This window comes from Eucyclogobius newberryi, unplaced genomic scaffold (genome assembly GCF_026437365.1).
Source record: "Eucyclogobius newberryi isolate DKJ021-1_F unplaced genomic scaffold, fEucNew1.0.hap1 SCAF_11, whole genome shotgun sequence".
Lineage (NCBI taxonomy): Eukaryota > Metazoa > Chordata > Actinopteri > Gobiiformes > Gobiidae > Eucyclogobius > Eucyclogobius newberryi.
This window is the reverse complement of record NW_027315735.1, coordinates 27,308,735-27,325,826: the sequence shown is the minus strand read 5'-3', so window position 1 is coordinate 27,325,826 and position 17,092 is coordinate 27,308,735. Positions and strand designations below refer to the sequence as shown.

Genomic DNA, 17,092 nt, shown 5'->3' with positions numbered 1-17,092 from the left:
AAACAAGTGCCAAAATCCATATAAATTACACAATAGTTATAATTTGACGAACAATACTACCCGATAACACCTTTATTTTGTTTAAACTGTCGTAAAAATGAGTCAGTTGCTTATAAAATGTCTTTTTGGGCGGAAACGTTGCTTATTGATGACATAGACGGAGGGATACTGTTTTAGAACGTAGCACTACTTATTGTAATTTTTCAATTTTTCATGACAAAATGCAACTTGGCTGATGTAAAACTCGGATAAATATTCACCACAGGTTCTTTCCCGCCTAAACAAAGTCATAATTAGAAAAACATGAGAACCTGTCATGTGCAAATTAAATGGAAATTGCATGTGATTTGCAATTTGAATTGTCACAGTTAACACATCTCCATGGCTGCAAATAGTTCCTAGGGCGGCAACGATTAATCCAAATACTCTTGACTAATGGACTGATAATACTCGCAATCATGTTTTGATAATCGTAACTGTAATCAGGACTATACAGAGAACACTTTCAAACACATAACAAAGACAGTGGCATTACTAACAATGTCAAAAAATGATAAACTATTTATGACAATAATAAACTTTAGGGGGCACTTTTGGTAGAGGTCGGTGGTCCAATCGAAGCTGCCTCGAGTGAATACTGCAGTTGTGTCCTTGAGCAGTCTGCGTACACTGGTGTGTGAATGTGTGTGTGACGTAAAGCGCTTCGAGGGCCTTGAAGGTAGAAAAGTGCTGTATAAACGTGACCATTTACCGAGTCTAACCAATAGGAAGAATATTTGGGAAAAAGAGAATGTTTGATATTTATCACCATCACCACCGGTCCTACTTTATTTGGTTAAAAATGCATTCTAAAAATCTCAAACTAAAATAATCTTCTGTTGCAGCCCAAGTGCACCCCAACTATTGCCCACTGCAAAAAACAAACAGAAAACCTTAATATCCTGACTCTTAAAAATTTCCTGTGAACTTAATCAGTGAATTGAGTTCAGTAAATTTGTAAAAAAAAATCAAGAAAAATCAAAATGAGAGCTTTATAAACAAACAAACTCCTGAAATGCATGTGATTTTTATATATGTTTCACTTCATTGCTTTTGATTTTACTGTGTTTATTAAAAAGCTTGTACCCAACATTTTTGCATGTAATAAAGAAATAAAGTAAAATCATGTTGTTAACATGCAAAAATCAGGTAGAGCGCCTTTAAAACGTGCAATGTGAACCGTAAATTGCAATCTAATCGCTCTCACATTCAGGCTACAAATTAAAAGCCTTTAAAAAATAGTCATCTCATAGGTCCAGACGAGCCAGGAAGAACGGCTCACGCGCACAGATGCCTGCACATAAACCCTTCAAAGGAGCTCATTTAATCCCCAGCTGTTTATGAGAGCGGCATATTGACTTAACAGTGTAATAAAAGATCAATGGGCCCTCACTTAAAAAACAAAACAATCCCGACTCCCATACGAGGAGGAGAGAGGCGCATAAATCCCAACCGTGATGGGACGTGGCAGCGCGCAAAGATACGGCATGCGCGCTGCGATATGAAGATTGAACAGATTTATCACAGAGCCAGGACAGTTGGCATCGGGGCAACGAGGGCTGGCAAAAAAAACGGAGGACAATGATTCAGCGAGACACGGGCGTGATGGATGGGTTTGAATAGCACCCATTTAGAAGTGGGTAAAAATTGCATATACGCTCGTGAATGTGCTGTGCACCGCGTTTCCACGACCACAGAACAATGGTCGGGGTCTGCTTTCCGAGTCTCACCCAAAATCACAGGCTATCTGACGCCAGCGCGGAAAACCGTTTGACCATGGAAAATGTACCGCCGCCGACAATTTGAATATGGATTTATTTTCACTGTCGACCAGGGATATCACGTTTCTTAATTTTGCGGTCCTTTGTTTGCTCAAAATGCCGTTTCAATTTGCTCCCGGATTGATTTTCACATAACTGGATTCAGCTCAATTAGCCTAATGCACTTCATTAGCATAGAGACGCCTCATCCAATCCCAGTTGAATGCCTAGAAGAGCTCACGCGGGATTGGACGCTCGAAGCAGCCCGGTTCACCTGTTCGAGCCAATCCCCCAGTGTTTACTTCTGACCGGCTGATTGGCCCCGGAGTTGCCCCAAAGACCGCCCCCTCTTCAGTTGCCATAGGCGATGTAAACCTTCCACGGAGACACACCAGACACAATAACGCGTTGGAGTTGGCGGCGTTTGGCTTTTTGTCGTTTTAAACTGCCGGAGACGATGTCAAAAATGCCGTACGACCGTCTCAATTCTTACCGCTTTCATTTTGTCGCAAACATTCACAGAGAAAAATATAGAACATATCTTGGCTTTCGAACGTTCTAGTATCGCTTCGAATTCCTCATGTCAGCAAACCCTATACTCCCCGTTTAAGTCTTTCATTTCAGCCTTTAAAGTGTGCCGCCACATGTTGCGGCTGCCAGTGGAGTGTGGCTGGAGCTCCGAGACGTGGCTGTTACTCGGCTCGCACACGAAAGGCTCTGGTCACAACCGCAACCGCCACATGGTGAGGGCAGCCGCACACACAACACCCGTGCAACAACCAGAACCAGCCTGCTCCGGTTCACTGCCCTGATGGCATAAAAGACCTGGTATTATCAGTTCGCGGTCAAGAATACTCATGGGAATGCGCACTCCACTGTACGTGCCTATGAAGAGATGGTACATGTGTGATTTAAATGTCGTTCAAACTTCTGCTCTTTCCCCAAAACCAGTCAACTTTTTGGAAACTATGCAACATCAAAGACTTTTCACCATCTCGGCACAATAATGAGAGAGTGAAAATGGTGTTTGGCAGAAGTTCACATCAGATCATAAGTCTGTGATTAGAGGCTGGTGTTTGAGCTGCTGCGGTCATTACGACTGCACTGATTAGACACCCACAGGGTCCGGATGAGTGGCCATTTATCTACAGCCAACACACGCAATTCAAACCCCTCAAAGTCGGCCCGGGCCGGAACCACGAAAGAGTCCAGCGCCTCGCCTCCTCCTGTTTTCTTTCTCTCTTTTTCTTTCTTTGTTTCTTGTTGTCTTTTTCTTTCTTTCTTTCTTGCTTTCCCTCTATCCCTCTCATTTTTCGTTCTTTTGCTCCATTTCTCCTTCTCTCTTTCTCTCTCTCTCCTTTTTTTCCCCTCTTTTTTTTGTTTCTTGTTGTCTTTTTCTTTCTTTCTTTCTTTACCTCTCTCTCTCTCGCTCTCTCATTTGTCTTTCTTTTGCTCCATTTCTCTCACTCTCCTTCTCTCTCTCTCCCTTTTTTTAATCTATTTCTCTTTTTCTTTCTTTTTTTGCTCTCTTTTTCTTTCTCTCTCTCTCTTTTTCTTTCTCTCTCTCTCTCTTTCTTTCTCTCTCCCTCTTTCAATCCTGTGCATCAAAGTGTCGACTTCCTTCGCACCCTCTCTCTCTTTGTCTTTCTTTCTTTCTCTTTCTTTTTTATTTATTTCTCTCTCTTTTTATTTATTTCTTTATCTTTATCTCTCTCTCTCTCTCTCTCTCTCTCTCGCTCTTTGTCTTTCTTTCTCTTTCTTTGTTATTTCTTTCTCTCTCTTTCTCTTTCTCTTTCTGTCTATCTCTCTCTCTCTCTCTTTCAAACCTGTGCATCAAAGTGCCGGCTTCCTTCGCACCCTCTATCTCTCTCTCTCTTTGTCTTTCTTTGTCTTTCTTTTTTATTTCTTTCTCTCTCTTTCACTTTCTCTCTCTCTTCCTCTCTCTCTCTCTCGCTCACTCTCTCTGTCAGACCTGTGCATCAAAGTGTCACTTCCTTCTCGCTCTCTCTCTCTCCCAGTCCTCTTGTTTGTCAGTTAACCACTCTTCTCTTCCCGGAGCTCATTATGCTGTTCTTCAGACGTTATAATTTGCTATTAAGGCTCATCTACAACCGTGTCAAATTAGCTCCATATTCACATTGTCTTAGTGCTGTTGTTGACAATATGGAAATGTCCCAAAGCTATAGGCAAGTCAGTTCAGTAGAGCATGTATTATTGAAGAGTTACTTTCACAATAATATTACAATAGGCGTGAGGAATCAAATACACAGCAACCTGTATGGCCTTGACAGACAAACTGAGATCCAAGAGGCCTCCTAAAAACTGTTAAAAACTGTCACCAGAAAGAAGAAACGTATCCTCACATCTGTGCAACTAGTAGGTGGTTGAGTTCAGTCATCCCTTGCATCCGTCCCCCGGATCTGAGCCCGTTGACAGGAGGAGAGACTTCAAGGGTAAATAATGTGTTTTCACAAGTTGTGCCAAAATCCTCGGGAGAAAGAGGAGGCTTTCAGACGAACAGGAAGACCAAATGAAAACCCAAGAAAGGAAGCGAGAGAGGAGCGCACAGAAGGGGAAAGAGGGGGAATTGTTTTTTTTATTTTTGGTCGGACAGAAGTGTGCTGCTTTAGGCTATAAGCAGAGAGACGTCATGCACAAAAGTGACAGTGTCCCCTCGGCGTCTGGCAGAACGGGCCGCAGAGACAGATGGCGGCCCAGTGGAGAGCGTTCTACCGGCCGACCTGCCCTGCTGCTCGGGCCCGCGGCTCTTAACCCTCCGGAGGTGCGGTACAAATCCCATCACAGCAAATGGTATTTTCAATCAGGTTTTTTTTAATTCTCTTGGGCTTAAAAGGGCCGCCTTTGATACCGTTGATCACATGAGTTTAATTGACCGTCTTAAATCAAAATTGGGTCGGCTTCAGAGACGCTGCACTTGATTGGTTTTATTCCTGTCATTTAAACAGAAACTTTGCGGTCTCCAAAGGTAATTTGACCTCCTCAGCACCCATTACCTGTGGTGTGCCGCAAGGTTCTATTTTAGGTCTCATTTTCTTTTCTTTTTACATATTATTGCCCGCTATAACATTTCCTTCCATTGCTATGCTGACAACACGTAAATACACCTTCCACTGAGACCTCACGATGCTGAAAGTCTGGCGGCCGTGTTACAGTGTTCCAACGATGTGAACAGTTGGATGGCTCAAAACCTCCTACGACTCAACAGCTCCGAAATTACTTTAATCAATCATCCCCAAACCACCTCCAATATCAGTAACAGTCTCAGTCCACTCGCCTCCGACATCACCCATGCTGCCAGAAACCGCAGTGTCATCTTTGATTCAAATCTCAACTTCCACCTTCACATAGATAAAGAAAAACAAAAATGTTTCTCACGACCTGACCTGGAAACAAATATAATCGCTCTCAGATTCTCTCGTCTCTCCGGCCTCGACAACAAATCCATCTCTCACCTCCAACGGCAGCTAGACTTCTCACTGGTTTGAACCCACAACGACATATTCCCCTCTGTTTTAGCTTCACCTCACTTTTAGGGCTTGTTTAGGTCTGGCACCAAGTTACATTTCTGAACCGTTAACCCCTACGACCTACGAGTCTCCCACAGCCATAGATCCACAAACAGGACCCTGTTGAATATTCCCAATTCGAGGCTCCAGACGAAGTGTGATTGAGCCTAAAACTCACTTTTATCGAGTGACCTTTCTTCAACTGCACTTTGTAAACCTTGTTTGCTCTGTAAACAAATATTGTAATCATTAGATATTCTATTGGGTTTTAACGGGTTGTATCGCTTGTATTACTGGGCCCAGAGAATTCTGCGCTAGATTCTCGATGTGCTAAATTTTTGGCTTATCATCCAGCGCTGCCTCTGTCCTGATGGGAGCTGGAAGTCATCATTACGAGTCCCAGTCCCAGCCCCAAACAGAAGCACTGGAGTCATTATGATAGATATGACTGGTAATCCAAGATCATTTTATGTACACTAATTAGAAAAAATATATAACAATCTAACAATAATGTAACAGCAGAATTTTGTGCATACAGGACAGGTACTTCAAAAACCTTCCTAAGAAGGCCTTAAGTACAAATGTGTTTATTTGAATGCTTCAGGCCCATTAGTCCTTGATGTTCAAATATAATATGTGAGGTAGGGTATAATTTATGTGTGTCACAGGTGAGGTGTTGATATTCAATGTAGGTGAACATGTATCAAACTACTTTTTCTTGGAATGATCGAGAATCAATGGTCGAGAATCAGATTCTTTGTTTATCTTCACTTGGGACCAGCACAATGTCTTATGCCTGCGTATGATAAAGGAACATTTAAAAATAATAATGAACAGTGAATGTCTTTCATTTGATTTTACACTGTAAAATCCCCAGCACTCGCTTATGCACTATTATTTGTTTGGGTGGAGGGTCCACTATGAACTTTGTCTCAGAGGAGAGTTATTGTCTTCCCTAGAATGTTCCACAGAATGGCATTCAATCAAATTCACTTAATTTTTGCACCACCCAAAACAACAATAGCCTCACAGAACTTTACAAAATAGTTCATTTGACCAACAAAACATATGAAATCCATCACTGAAACAGTTATAGTCAACAAGTCAACAAACCCCACTCACAGTACAAAGGGTTAAAACAACATCAATTGCCATTTCATTCAAGGCAAAGCAATAATATCTCCATGGAGACAAGCAGGTGTTTTCCTCCACCAGATAAGTCCATCTTTAGTAAGACTTTCATAAATCACTCCTCTCTGCCCTTACAGTCCCTTTCACTCTCTCTGCTGAAGCTCTTTAAAGACATAACACGGAGTCTGAGTGTGTCAAATTCCCACGGGACAGTGACGAGTGCCGAGCTGTAATCCCTGTCATCCATCCCAGGCCCTGCGCCGTCGCCATGGGAGCCGCGTCGCCGCCTGCCGCGAGCTTCCTTCTCTCTCTTCCGGAATCTCTTCCTAGCAACCAGACATTACCGTGGTGATTGGACCAGCGTTCCAGCCGTTACTATAGCTACAGGAAGCTCCCGTTCCCCTAACTGTTGTAGCCCTCTCCAATTTGTCTCTAAATATTTCTCCTCGCTGCAATCTTTTATTAACTTAATGTCACCGATAAGGGCTGCGAGATTAATCACAGTCGAATCGAAAACGCAATTTGAATTGACGCAATTTTCCCCAACAAACAACAAAACACATCATATTCTGCATAAAAGCAGCATCTGTACAAATATATTCTGAAATGCATGTGATTCATTTATTAGTTTGTCAGTTCCTAGACCTATTTCATGTGAACTTTAAACAGAATCTTAGTGTTAAAAAATAAATTGCAAATCTAATCTAATCTAAATGTATTTATTGGTGTTGTTCTTTATTGTAGTAATGTTTCTTTGTTTTTTTCCTTGTAGCCTATTTTTTATTGCTCTCTGCATTTTGATTCGATAATGATCCTTATTATAGTTTATTTTATTCTGAAAGGATGTCATGGAAAACAGGAATGCAAGAATTTCCCCTCAAGGTCAAATATAGTCATCCTTAATCCTCCAGCCTTTTGTTTTTCCTCCCCACATGTCTAACAAGGAGGCATGACTGACTGATATTGATCTGCAGAGACAATAACAGTGCAATTTACACAAGAACTGAAGAAATGTCTAAAGTAAGACCTCAAGTGAGTTCATCCGTTGCAGTAAAGCACAAACAATGTTATAGCGATCTGAAAATGTTATGTGTGAATGTGAATTTGCATCTTTGTGTGTAGGTTGTTAGATATGGTGTGTGATCCAATTATGGAGAAAGTAAGAAGAAATAAAACAAAAAAGAATACCAATATAGAATATCAGTGCATAAAAATAACATTATTGAATAAACCTTACTATTTTAGTCAATGGCATGTGACTAAACAGGGATGTTGTGAGAACCAGTACAGCAGCCATGTAAAGGTGCACTACGTAAAGTTTCTTGTGGATCACCACTTGCTTGTCTCCATGGAGATGTTTTTGTCTTCTAAATATGGCGTTTATTCAATTACAGGTGTTTTTGATTGCTCAGAATGCCTTGAACAACATGTATTACCCTTTGTGACAAGGCGTTTTTATTTTCTTACTTAGTTAAAGGTGGTATGGACGATTTTTTTCAGCAATTTTTTGTATCATATTTCCTCGTGGCGTGGATAAATCATTTGTCCTGCCACGTATTAATCATAAAACGCACCTATCGCTCATCTGCAGCCGCGTCAGGCTCGTCCCCACGTTTACGCGTGCCTAAGCGCATGGATCTATCATAATATAGTTCCTTCAGTGTACGGGGCAAAATGAAGACGGAGAAAGACAGTTCGAGCAGAAGTGGACAGAAATCTACGGGAGACGAGCGATGCAATGCGCTCCGTTGCGTTAATAAACAAACGCACGTGTGTGTTGTATCGGTCCGCATGGGGGAGTGCGCATGCGCACTTCCGCCTGCATTCTCAAATCGCCGAAAAATCGTCCATACCACCTTTGATTTTATTGTATTTCTGTTTCTGTAATTTCTTTGTGATTTGAATGCATTTTTACTGCCGTGTGAAGCATTTGAAATGTGCTTTACAAATAAACTTGCCTTGCCATTCTTACTGCTCGCCTCTCCACAGAGCTTGTCTGCAGCATGGCCTGGTGGTGTCACTGTGGAACATTCCAGGCAAAGCAACAACACCAAAACAAGCAGGAAGTCACTGACCCTCCACCACAAAGGTACATGCACCTTTAAATTCCAAGTTACAGCCCCACACTTCCTGAACACACAAGCAGAACTGGCCTCTCACTGCATGTGGACTACTCTATCCGCACTGTATATACCTACAGTTATTGCAGAGGAAACCTTATTTTCCATTTTCCATGTATGATTTGTGGATTCCTTTGGATGCGGAAAGTGCCAATTAAACTTGGACGGTGGATAAATGTGGTCACTGTGTCGTTAGGCCAGTATGCAGCAGTCAGCCCCATTTTACCCGTAATATAACACCACATCCATCCATGCAAGCTGCAGCTGCACGCAGCAGCGCCATGGCATCCGCAGTATAGACTCTGGCTTCAGTCTCTGCCGCTTTCCACTGACTTTTCCGAGCTGATTGCATGGTTGATGCTCCGCGCTATAATCAGCGGCTGTGCACTGGGTTCAAATTACAGGTTAAATACGCAGCATGATTAGTGTTGTGTTGCTTTAAATGACTAGTGTGGCAGAAAGTAAATGTAATGTGGCTTGTAAACGGCTCACAGAGGATAAATACTAGACAGGATGGCATAGAATTGAAGTATTGATGTGTACTTTTAGCTGGATGTTCAAATTGCATGAGATATTCTTTAAAATGCACTCATTTTTACAGTGAGAGGGCTTGTCGCTCTCCGCAGATCTTACCTGTGAGTTAAGCAATAACATCACTTTGGATGTAAGCAGGTGACAGACACTCCACCAGAGAAGTTACATATCCAACCAGACCTGACAAAATGTTGAGTGTGAAATATTTTCTAGATGTCTAGTTGAACCAAAAACATATGCACCTTAATTTGTATCAATTCTGCAGAACGATGTATCAATAACTGAAACACCCTGATATTGTATTGTCAAAAGTCTCACTGTAACATCATGGGCTGTCACAATATATCAATCTAAGCTCCTTGTTTAGAAAACCTAAGGAACTGCATAGACCATGATCCTTTGCTCCATGTCAATGCACTTTTATATCTTAATTCTTTGGAATAAAACAGTAATAATTCGCACAAACACTTGTCAAGGCAGAAATTAAAATAGTGACAATATTGTACCATGAGTTTTGCATATCATTACATCATTAATTATGAGTAGTGAAAGTTACTTATTCAACACTTCACAACTCAAATCGTATTGTTCGACTAAATAAATGACCAAACATTCCACACAACTAGAAAGAAAAGGTACCCACATCGAGTATTTACCCCTAAAAATATGGTCCCTTCTCTCATCTATTGACTGACAAGTCGATATTTATAGTGACAGGCTTTTCTCTCACCTCTGACAATGATCTAATGGAGGTTTAACCGCATGGCGCAGGGAGGATGTCATAGACTTATTTCCACCATAACAACGCAGTGCCATGTTACTGGTCAATGAGAGGATGACAATATAACTTGTTTATCTTAATTTAAACATGTCGAGCAAATCATGGTTTTAAAAGAGAAAACCATCATCATGTTGAAATGCCACCAGAGATGAAGATCAGTGCCATCTCCAACTCTGTGGAAAATCTCCCTCTGAGAAACAAACTAAACGTCCAACACTTTGATCACACAGTTCATGGAAATGTCCAACAGAAAAGCAATCAGCTCACGACAAAAGAGTGCGGCGCAAAATACAATTCAGCTATTACTGCCAAAACCTTGGCCCCCCAAAACTAATGTCACCCTGTCCCAGATGAGAGATTGATTTCATGCTTGAGCAACTGTCAGGAGAAAGAAAACAGAAAAAACGAGAGTGCAGATAGAAAATGGAAGAATAAATAAATCGAATGTCATAGTTGGGATTGGTTAATCTCTGCTACAACTGCAAAAAAAAAAAAAAAACTAAACCAAAGCAGCGCATGAGGCGAGTTTATGAAGTTCAAATGAACATGCAACATGTTTTGTGTTTGAGGGTCACACGTGAACAATACGAGCTTTAGAAAGTGCTGTGCTGTGCAGAGGCCCGTGCAGGACAGCATAATATGGTCAGGGATGTGGCAGAATCTGGACACACAAAAGGTGCCCAATGGCCTCATGGGATGTTTAGGTTTGGGGAGAGTTCTCTGGAAAAAGAAAGGCTGAGCTGTTCAGTAGGTGCTACAGTAGGTGCTACAGTACAGTGCAGTTACTCGTACTGCGTGGAACAAAGAGCTGTCACCATGAAACATTTATAACATCATTTCAATTAAGGAAAATGCTCAACCCTCAATACAGACTTTCTACCATAATAAAAAATATATTTTTTTAGACAATAGACTATATTTAAACACAAAAATAATAGTTATTTGTTGTTTTTTATATTTATACTGATTTATATTACAGCCATTCTTAAACTATTCAGGAAAGGTCCAAGTTTGTGTCTTAATTTGTGATTTTGATACTTCAAATGAGTACTCTTGGTACTAAATAAATACTAAAGAATGGACTCTCATACCCAACCTCATGCACTTTTGAGCGATCACCTTTCGTTTTTGCAAATGAACCAGATCAACAACTGTAAATCTCTTCAAATCCTCACTGTGGAGCAACAAAGGGAATCCAGTGTCAAACTACGGTACTGATAATTGCATTCCCATTTTAATGTTTAAATATTCAATTCATGATAAGCTACTGTCAATACCTTTACAGGTCACAACATTTAAACGAAGATGATTTAAAAAAAAGAAAAAAAAAGACATTGCTTTGATTAGTCGACTAAAAGGGGCGAGACGTGGAGCAGCCACATTCACAAGCCGAAGCTCAAAGGTTTTCATAAACTGTTTCTACCAAATCATTATACAGTACAGAAGAATAATTAGTCGACTAATACACATTTAGCTCGACTAAGATACCATCGACCCAGTAATCGAAGTGATAGGGCTCAAAAGTATAAAAAATCTGATATAACTAAAAAAAGTATTGAGACTAAATCCTCATTTGAGCAAATATTGGTACTTTTAAAGTGTTTCAAAATAAAATACAGGTTTTATTAATGATGATCCAATGATTACGTTAAAAGGTATATTCAAATATTGCATAGATATCAATATAGCAGCACTTTACTAACCGTGCGCCACTAGTGTCTACAATAATTCTTCTAACTAACTTGTTTACTAAAAAAAATATTTTAACAGGACAAAATGTGACCTTTTCCGAACAATTTTAAAATAATCTTCATCTAAACTGGTATAGGACCACATGGTAACAAAGAAAGTACTGTTATTTAGGGTTGAAAATCTCTATTGCCTAAAAGCACATTTTTATTTATTGCTGTATCAAAATCGGCATGAATATTGGAGTCTATTCCTCAGTGCACATTTTAGTATCATGATAGTATCACCATATCGATTAGTATCTGTGTATCGATACTTTTAACAACTCAACTGGACAATAAAGCCGCGCACGCAGGTCTCAGCCCGGCAGTTTGTTATTAATGTGATGATGTAATGTTTAAGCGACACAAACACCCCCCTCCCCCTCCATTTCTCCCGTTCCCTCGCTTCCTGTGTTCACCCCCCTTTTTCTTTCTCTGGGGCATGAAATCAAGGCTTCCCATTGGCCAAAAGGGGACCACAGAGATGCTGAGAATATCCACCAACCACAGCCCGGGTGCCCCTTCACGCCGTTTCCACAGCAACGCTTTACAACCGCCCGCTCGTGTCTGCAGGCGTGCGCGTTCAGGGTGCACCACCAGCCTGTGTTTTCATGTGTCTGACGGCGACGCGATGGGAGCACGCCGCGGCAACCCTCACAAGAGCAGTCCTCAGTGATACAGATACTTGATATACAGCTTTACATGAGGGCAAAAGATGATTATTTTATTTTGTATGACTAAAACAATGACACTAAATATAGCTTTATATGAGAATTTTCTTAAAACAAACAATACAGTCTTTTTTTCTGAGCCATTTAACACAAAAATAGTACATTTTTGTATTTATTTTTTTGATTATTTTATTTTGTATGACTAAAACAATGACACTAAATATAGCTTTATATGAGAATTTTCTTAAAACAAACAATGGTCTTTTTTTCTGAATTTAACACGAAAATAGTACAATTTCTTCCTCCAAAATTTGAACTCTAATCTAAACAAATGGCTTTTTGTGACAGGATTGTATGTAAAACTTCCTATGAAAAAGATCATCAACAAATGTAAAGAAATAATAAAGTGCAAAAATGCATCAAAAATTAAATGAAATACAATAATAATATTTAAATATAGATTTTCTTTCAGTGTTAAGAAAAAAACTGGTCTCAACTGGTCATAAACTGGACTCATGCATTATAACAGTTTATTACTAATGATTTTCACTCATTACAGCACTCTTTATGGTTTATGTGGTTGGGCAATACATAGAAATACATTGAAAATAAAATAAATAATTACTGTCCTTCTCAGTTTTCAGGGATGTCTATATACAACATTTTAGAATCACGATTATTGTGAGAAAAAACATCACTATTTACTGATTATTCATGATTATTGAGACTGTGACCAAACAACAGTGAAATCTTTCATTTTTTCATATTGTCTAACATGGTACAATTCCTCCAGTTTGTGACCAGCTTTTACGAAATGTTACTTTCTGAACAACAAAATAAAGTTAAATGTGACAAAAACAGCCAGATAAAAAAGTTCTTTACATTTAGGCATTTTTTTTTTGCTATATATTGAACAAAAAATACTTAATTTTGCTTCTAAAATGGTCACGATTATTAGTATTTGGTTCTTACGATTATATTGTGACCTGAATAATCACTTTCAACCTCATAATCTTGACATTCGTACAACTCAGCACCAATAATTTACTAAAAGACCTTAAATATGAATCTGTAGTGTCCCTTCATATGTCAGGAAAAGAGTTAAGTGTTAAGCCTCCATCAGATCTGTGTTTTAAGTATTACAGAGGAAAGTGACAGCAACAAAAACTTCTGCTTTTGCTCAAAATGCCTTAAGTCTAGAGATTAAAGCAATTTTGCCTTGACAATTTTAGTTATCACATCTTCTAAACTGAGCTCATAAAAATGCAGAACAGAACCTAATTAGATGAGGGCCATGCTTTATTATCATTTCATTGTAGAATTTTGTACAAAGCCATCTGTTAATGCTATAAAAGGAAAGCCTGAGGTACATCTTTGGTTTACAAATGGTACTATTTACATAATACTCATGCTTCAGGCTGAGCGGGGCATGACAAATAACATCCACTGCTTTTGTGGTTACGGAGTTGCACAAGTTTATAACTCCACTGTCACAAGCCCTTTTCCAGACGGGTCACTTAAGGTGTTACTTATATACTATATATACTTATTTACTTTATTATTTATACAAACCCAGAAAAGACTCAAAGAATATAAGGACTTTTTTGTTAATTCTCGTATATTAATTTATAGCTTGGTGCTCAAAAGACAGATACTAGACTAGAGAAAACGTATTGTCTAACTGAAAGTTATCCTTCCACTTATTTTTTCAGTGTAATTAAATAGTAAAGAAATACTATGCAACTTTCTAGAGGTGGCATGTCATGAGAGAGGCAAGCTCGCACAAAGTAAGGACACATGTTTTTCTAAAATGTTTCTGTCAGGAAAAAAAAAAAACATTTATTTTTGTCTATTTGTTGGGCAAAAAGTGTTGATATTATTTATTTGCGTACATGTATTTATGGCACTGATTAAAAGTCTGTATAGTTTATGTTAGTGAAATGATTTTTACTTAGTTTTTCAAAATGCTAAATAAAACAAAATCAGAAATCAAGATTGATCAATATGAGGGGAAAAAGCTAAATAAAATATGATCAATAATCACGATCTTCTGCAGCTGCACATCAAACATTATCACTGTTAGTAACCCACCAAAGCCAGTGAACAGTGTATGTACAGAAGAGAGTGAGTGTCCCCCCTGAGCTATAAATGCAGTAACACACTTCCACAGAGCGAGCCGTAGCCCCCCGCGAGGCTCCTCTGATCCCCCTGCCGTGTCCCCACCCTGCACCAGCAGCACCCGACATGTTTAAGCAGAATGGATGAACTAGGAGACAGTAAATCTATCACAGGACAGTGGTGCATGTGTGAGCCAAACAGATGCATCGCCACAGGAATCCCAGCCAGCACCTCCATAACAAGGACCACCCAGGCCACAGTTACCCCCCTTTTCCAATAGTACCTACTTGGCTCTACTCGACTCGTCTTCCCCCTCGGGCCAATTTGAGCCAAGCAGGGACTAAATGTGATGTCCACAGAGCGTCAGATGGTGATTGGACAAAAGTGTAATGTTTCTGCAGCAGGAGAGAGAACACTGCTGTGTCCTCCTGAAACAAACTGTGCACTAGATGAGTTTATGCAGACGACAGACATTAAGTGTCTTACAACATCAGTATGATCCCCGGGAGCAAGCCTAAACTATCATGGTGAAAAAGACCACACTCTTTATTATGATAACGTTACGCTAAAGCTAGCGCAGCGAGGATCAGCCGCTTCCTGTCCAGAGTAAAACCACTCACATCGAGACGACAAAGAAAAGGAGCTGAGAGCGGCACTTTTACTTCCAAACTGTGTATTTAAACAAACTCTTTTATTTTTTTTATAAAGAACGCTTCAAACTGAATTTACATCGGTGTTTTGTGGAGTGCCATTAAATTGGGGAGAAACATACAACAAGGACATGGATGAGAACGCTGTAGTAATAACGTTTTGTCCTGTTCACTATTCTCCGTGTTTGTATCCTTCCTCTGTGTCCGTAATTTCGTCTGCTTTGCTCTGCTTTATTGGTGGTTACTTTGGTAGTTTAGCTGATGTTTTATAGTTACTATATTGTAGCGCAGCAGTTTTCACGTGTTTTGGTGTCTGTCTGGTGAGCAGACAGCCTTTAGAGTCTCAAATTTGCGCTGTTTCCACACCCAGTTTAAATGAGCACCAGTTGTAATGGAAATGCAATCAGGGCGGAGCCAAGTAGAGCCAAGCCAAGTAGAGTAGAGGCGAGTAGGGACTATTGGAAAATGGGCATTAGCGTACACAATAGGGCTACACACAGTGGGCATACACAGGGGGCACACACAAGGGGGGGTACACTGTAGGAGTACACAGGGGGCGCACAAGGTCAGGCTCCGTGTGTTCTTCTTACCAGTGCAGGTGAAGCACTTGACGTGAAAGTGCGTGTCTTGCACTCGGACCACTTCCCCTTTGCACACCTCCCGACATCGCTGGCATCGGATCGTTCCTGAGGCGCGATTGCTGCCCGTCAAGCCTGGGAAATAAAGACAGACACTTGAAAATATCCTGTATGTTTGAAAAACTGCATTGTGAGCTAAAGGATATGTGCCAATTACATAGTCAGTGTACACTCAAGTATCAACTGTCAAATTAAGCAAATAAATAAAGTAATGGGCGTGTCAAGATTATTCAGATATAAATTATTCACAATATAATGAACTGTGAGAATCGTAGGCAGCAACAATTAGTAACTTCTGTTCAATCTAAACTCACAAGCGAGGCAACATCTGAGTACTTTTTAGATCTGACTGTTGTGTGACAATGTTATGTGACAATATCATGGCTTTTTCATTCAGAAAGTTAGATGTAATAAAGCTACTGTAGACATGTAATAATAATAACACAAATCTATTTCATAACATCCTTATAAGATCAAAAATAGATGGAAAGCAGCAACATAAAATGCATGTGATATTAATATTCAAGCAATAAGTAATAAACTGAGAGGTGGCGATATTGACAAAAGGAAATATCTTGATGAAGGAATTCAGACAATTTTATGGCAACAAAAGGTGACTGAACAGTAGCATTCAGCACAAAAAAATACAGCATCATCACTTTTTATTTTTTTTACACCACACATTTATTATTATTTTATTTTATTATGAATCTGTACAGAGCCCCGCAAGTGACATCAGCGAAATATTATATTTTCACGAAAAAAAACAAAAAACGTTTTTAAAAAAAAAAATTATCTCGTGGGAACGTGATAAAATAAAAAAAATAAAAAAATTGGGTGATTTTTTTTATTTTTTTTCATTTATTTTTTTATTTTTTATTATCACGTTCCCACGAGATAATTATCACGTTCCCACGAGATAATTAAAAAAATAAATAAATGGAAAATATAATATTTGGTTGATGTCACTTGCGGGGCTCCGTAAATCTGCACTGTAAGGACATCTGTTTTTTAAGTTTTTAATATAGACAATATACTTGATATTCTAACGTTGCATATCTCCAAACCTAAAATTTAGACTCATATATTCCTCTTTTCACGAGTTTACAACGATATCCTGAGTGTCCATTACGTTGCACACTTGAATATCTGATGCTAGTTTAGTGGTTTGGCCTGTGCTCTTTGCAGTCCACACACAGTAACAGGAGGAGGCAGCACTTCGTCTGAGGCAATTCTGTCTGACACCTTTAAAGTGGATAATCTCCCGGCTTTCTATTTTTCACCCACTCATAAGCCCGAGCGAGAACCATCTGCAGACTTCATTATGCTCTGTGTGAGTCAGATAAATGTGTAAAGTAGTACCGCATGGCTCTTAAAAATACTCTTGGGTTTG

At 39.6% G+C, this 17,092-nt stretch overlaps 2 protein-coding genes across 9 annotated transcripts in view; one reads left to right on the top strand and one right to left on the bottom strand.

Annotated features, from left to right (window-relative positions):
* Positions 1-17,092, top strand: part of ebf1a (EBF transcription factor 1a) — a 311,927-nt gene that overhangs the window by 67,903 nt on the left and 226,932 nt on the right. The window lies entirely within an intron of this gene.
* ablim3 (actin binding LIM protein family, member 3) overlaps positions 1-17,092 on the bottom strand; it is a 69,856-nt gene that overhangs the window by 43,596 nt on the left and 9,168 nt on the right. For all 8 annotated transcript variants that reach the window (XM_072439789.1, XM_072439790.1, XM_072439792.1 and 5 more), the window contains exon 2: positions 15,652-15,774. In XM_072439789.1, the coding sequence (XP_072295890.1) occupies positions 15,652-15,774 (123 nt within the window). The remainder of the gene's footprint in view (positions 1-15,651; positions 15,775-17,092) is intronic.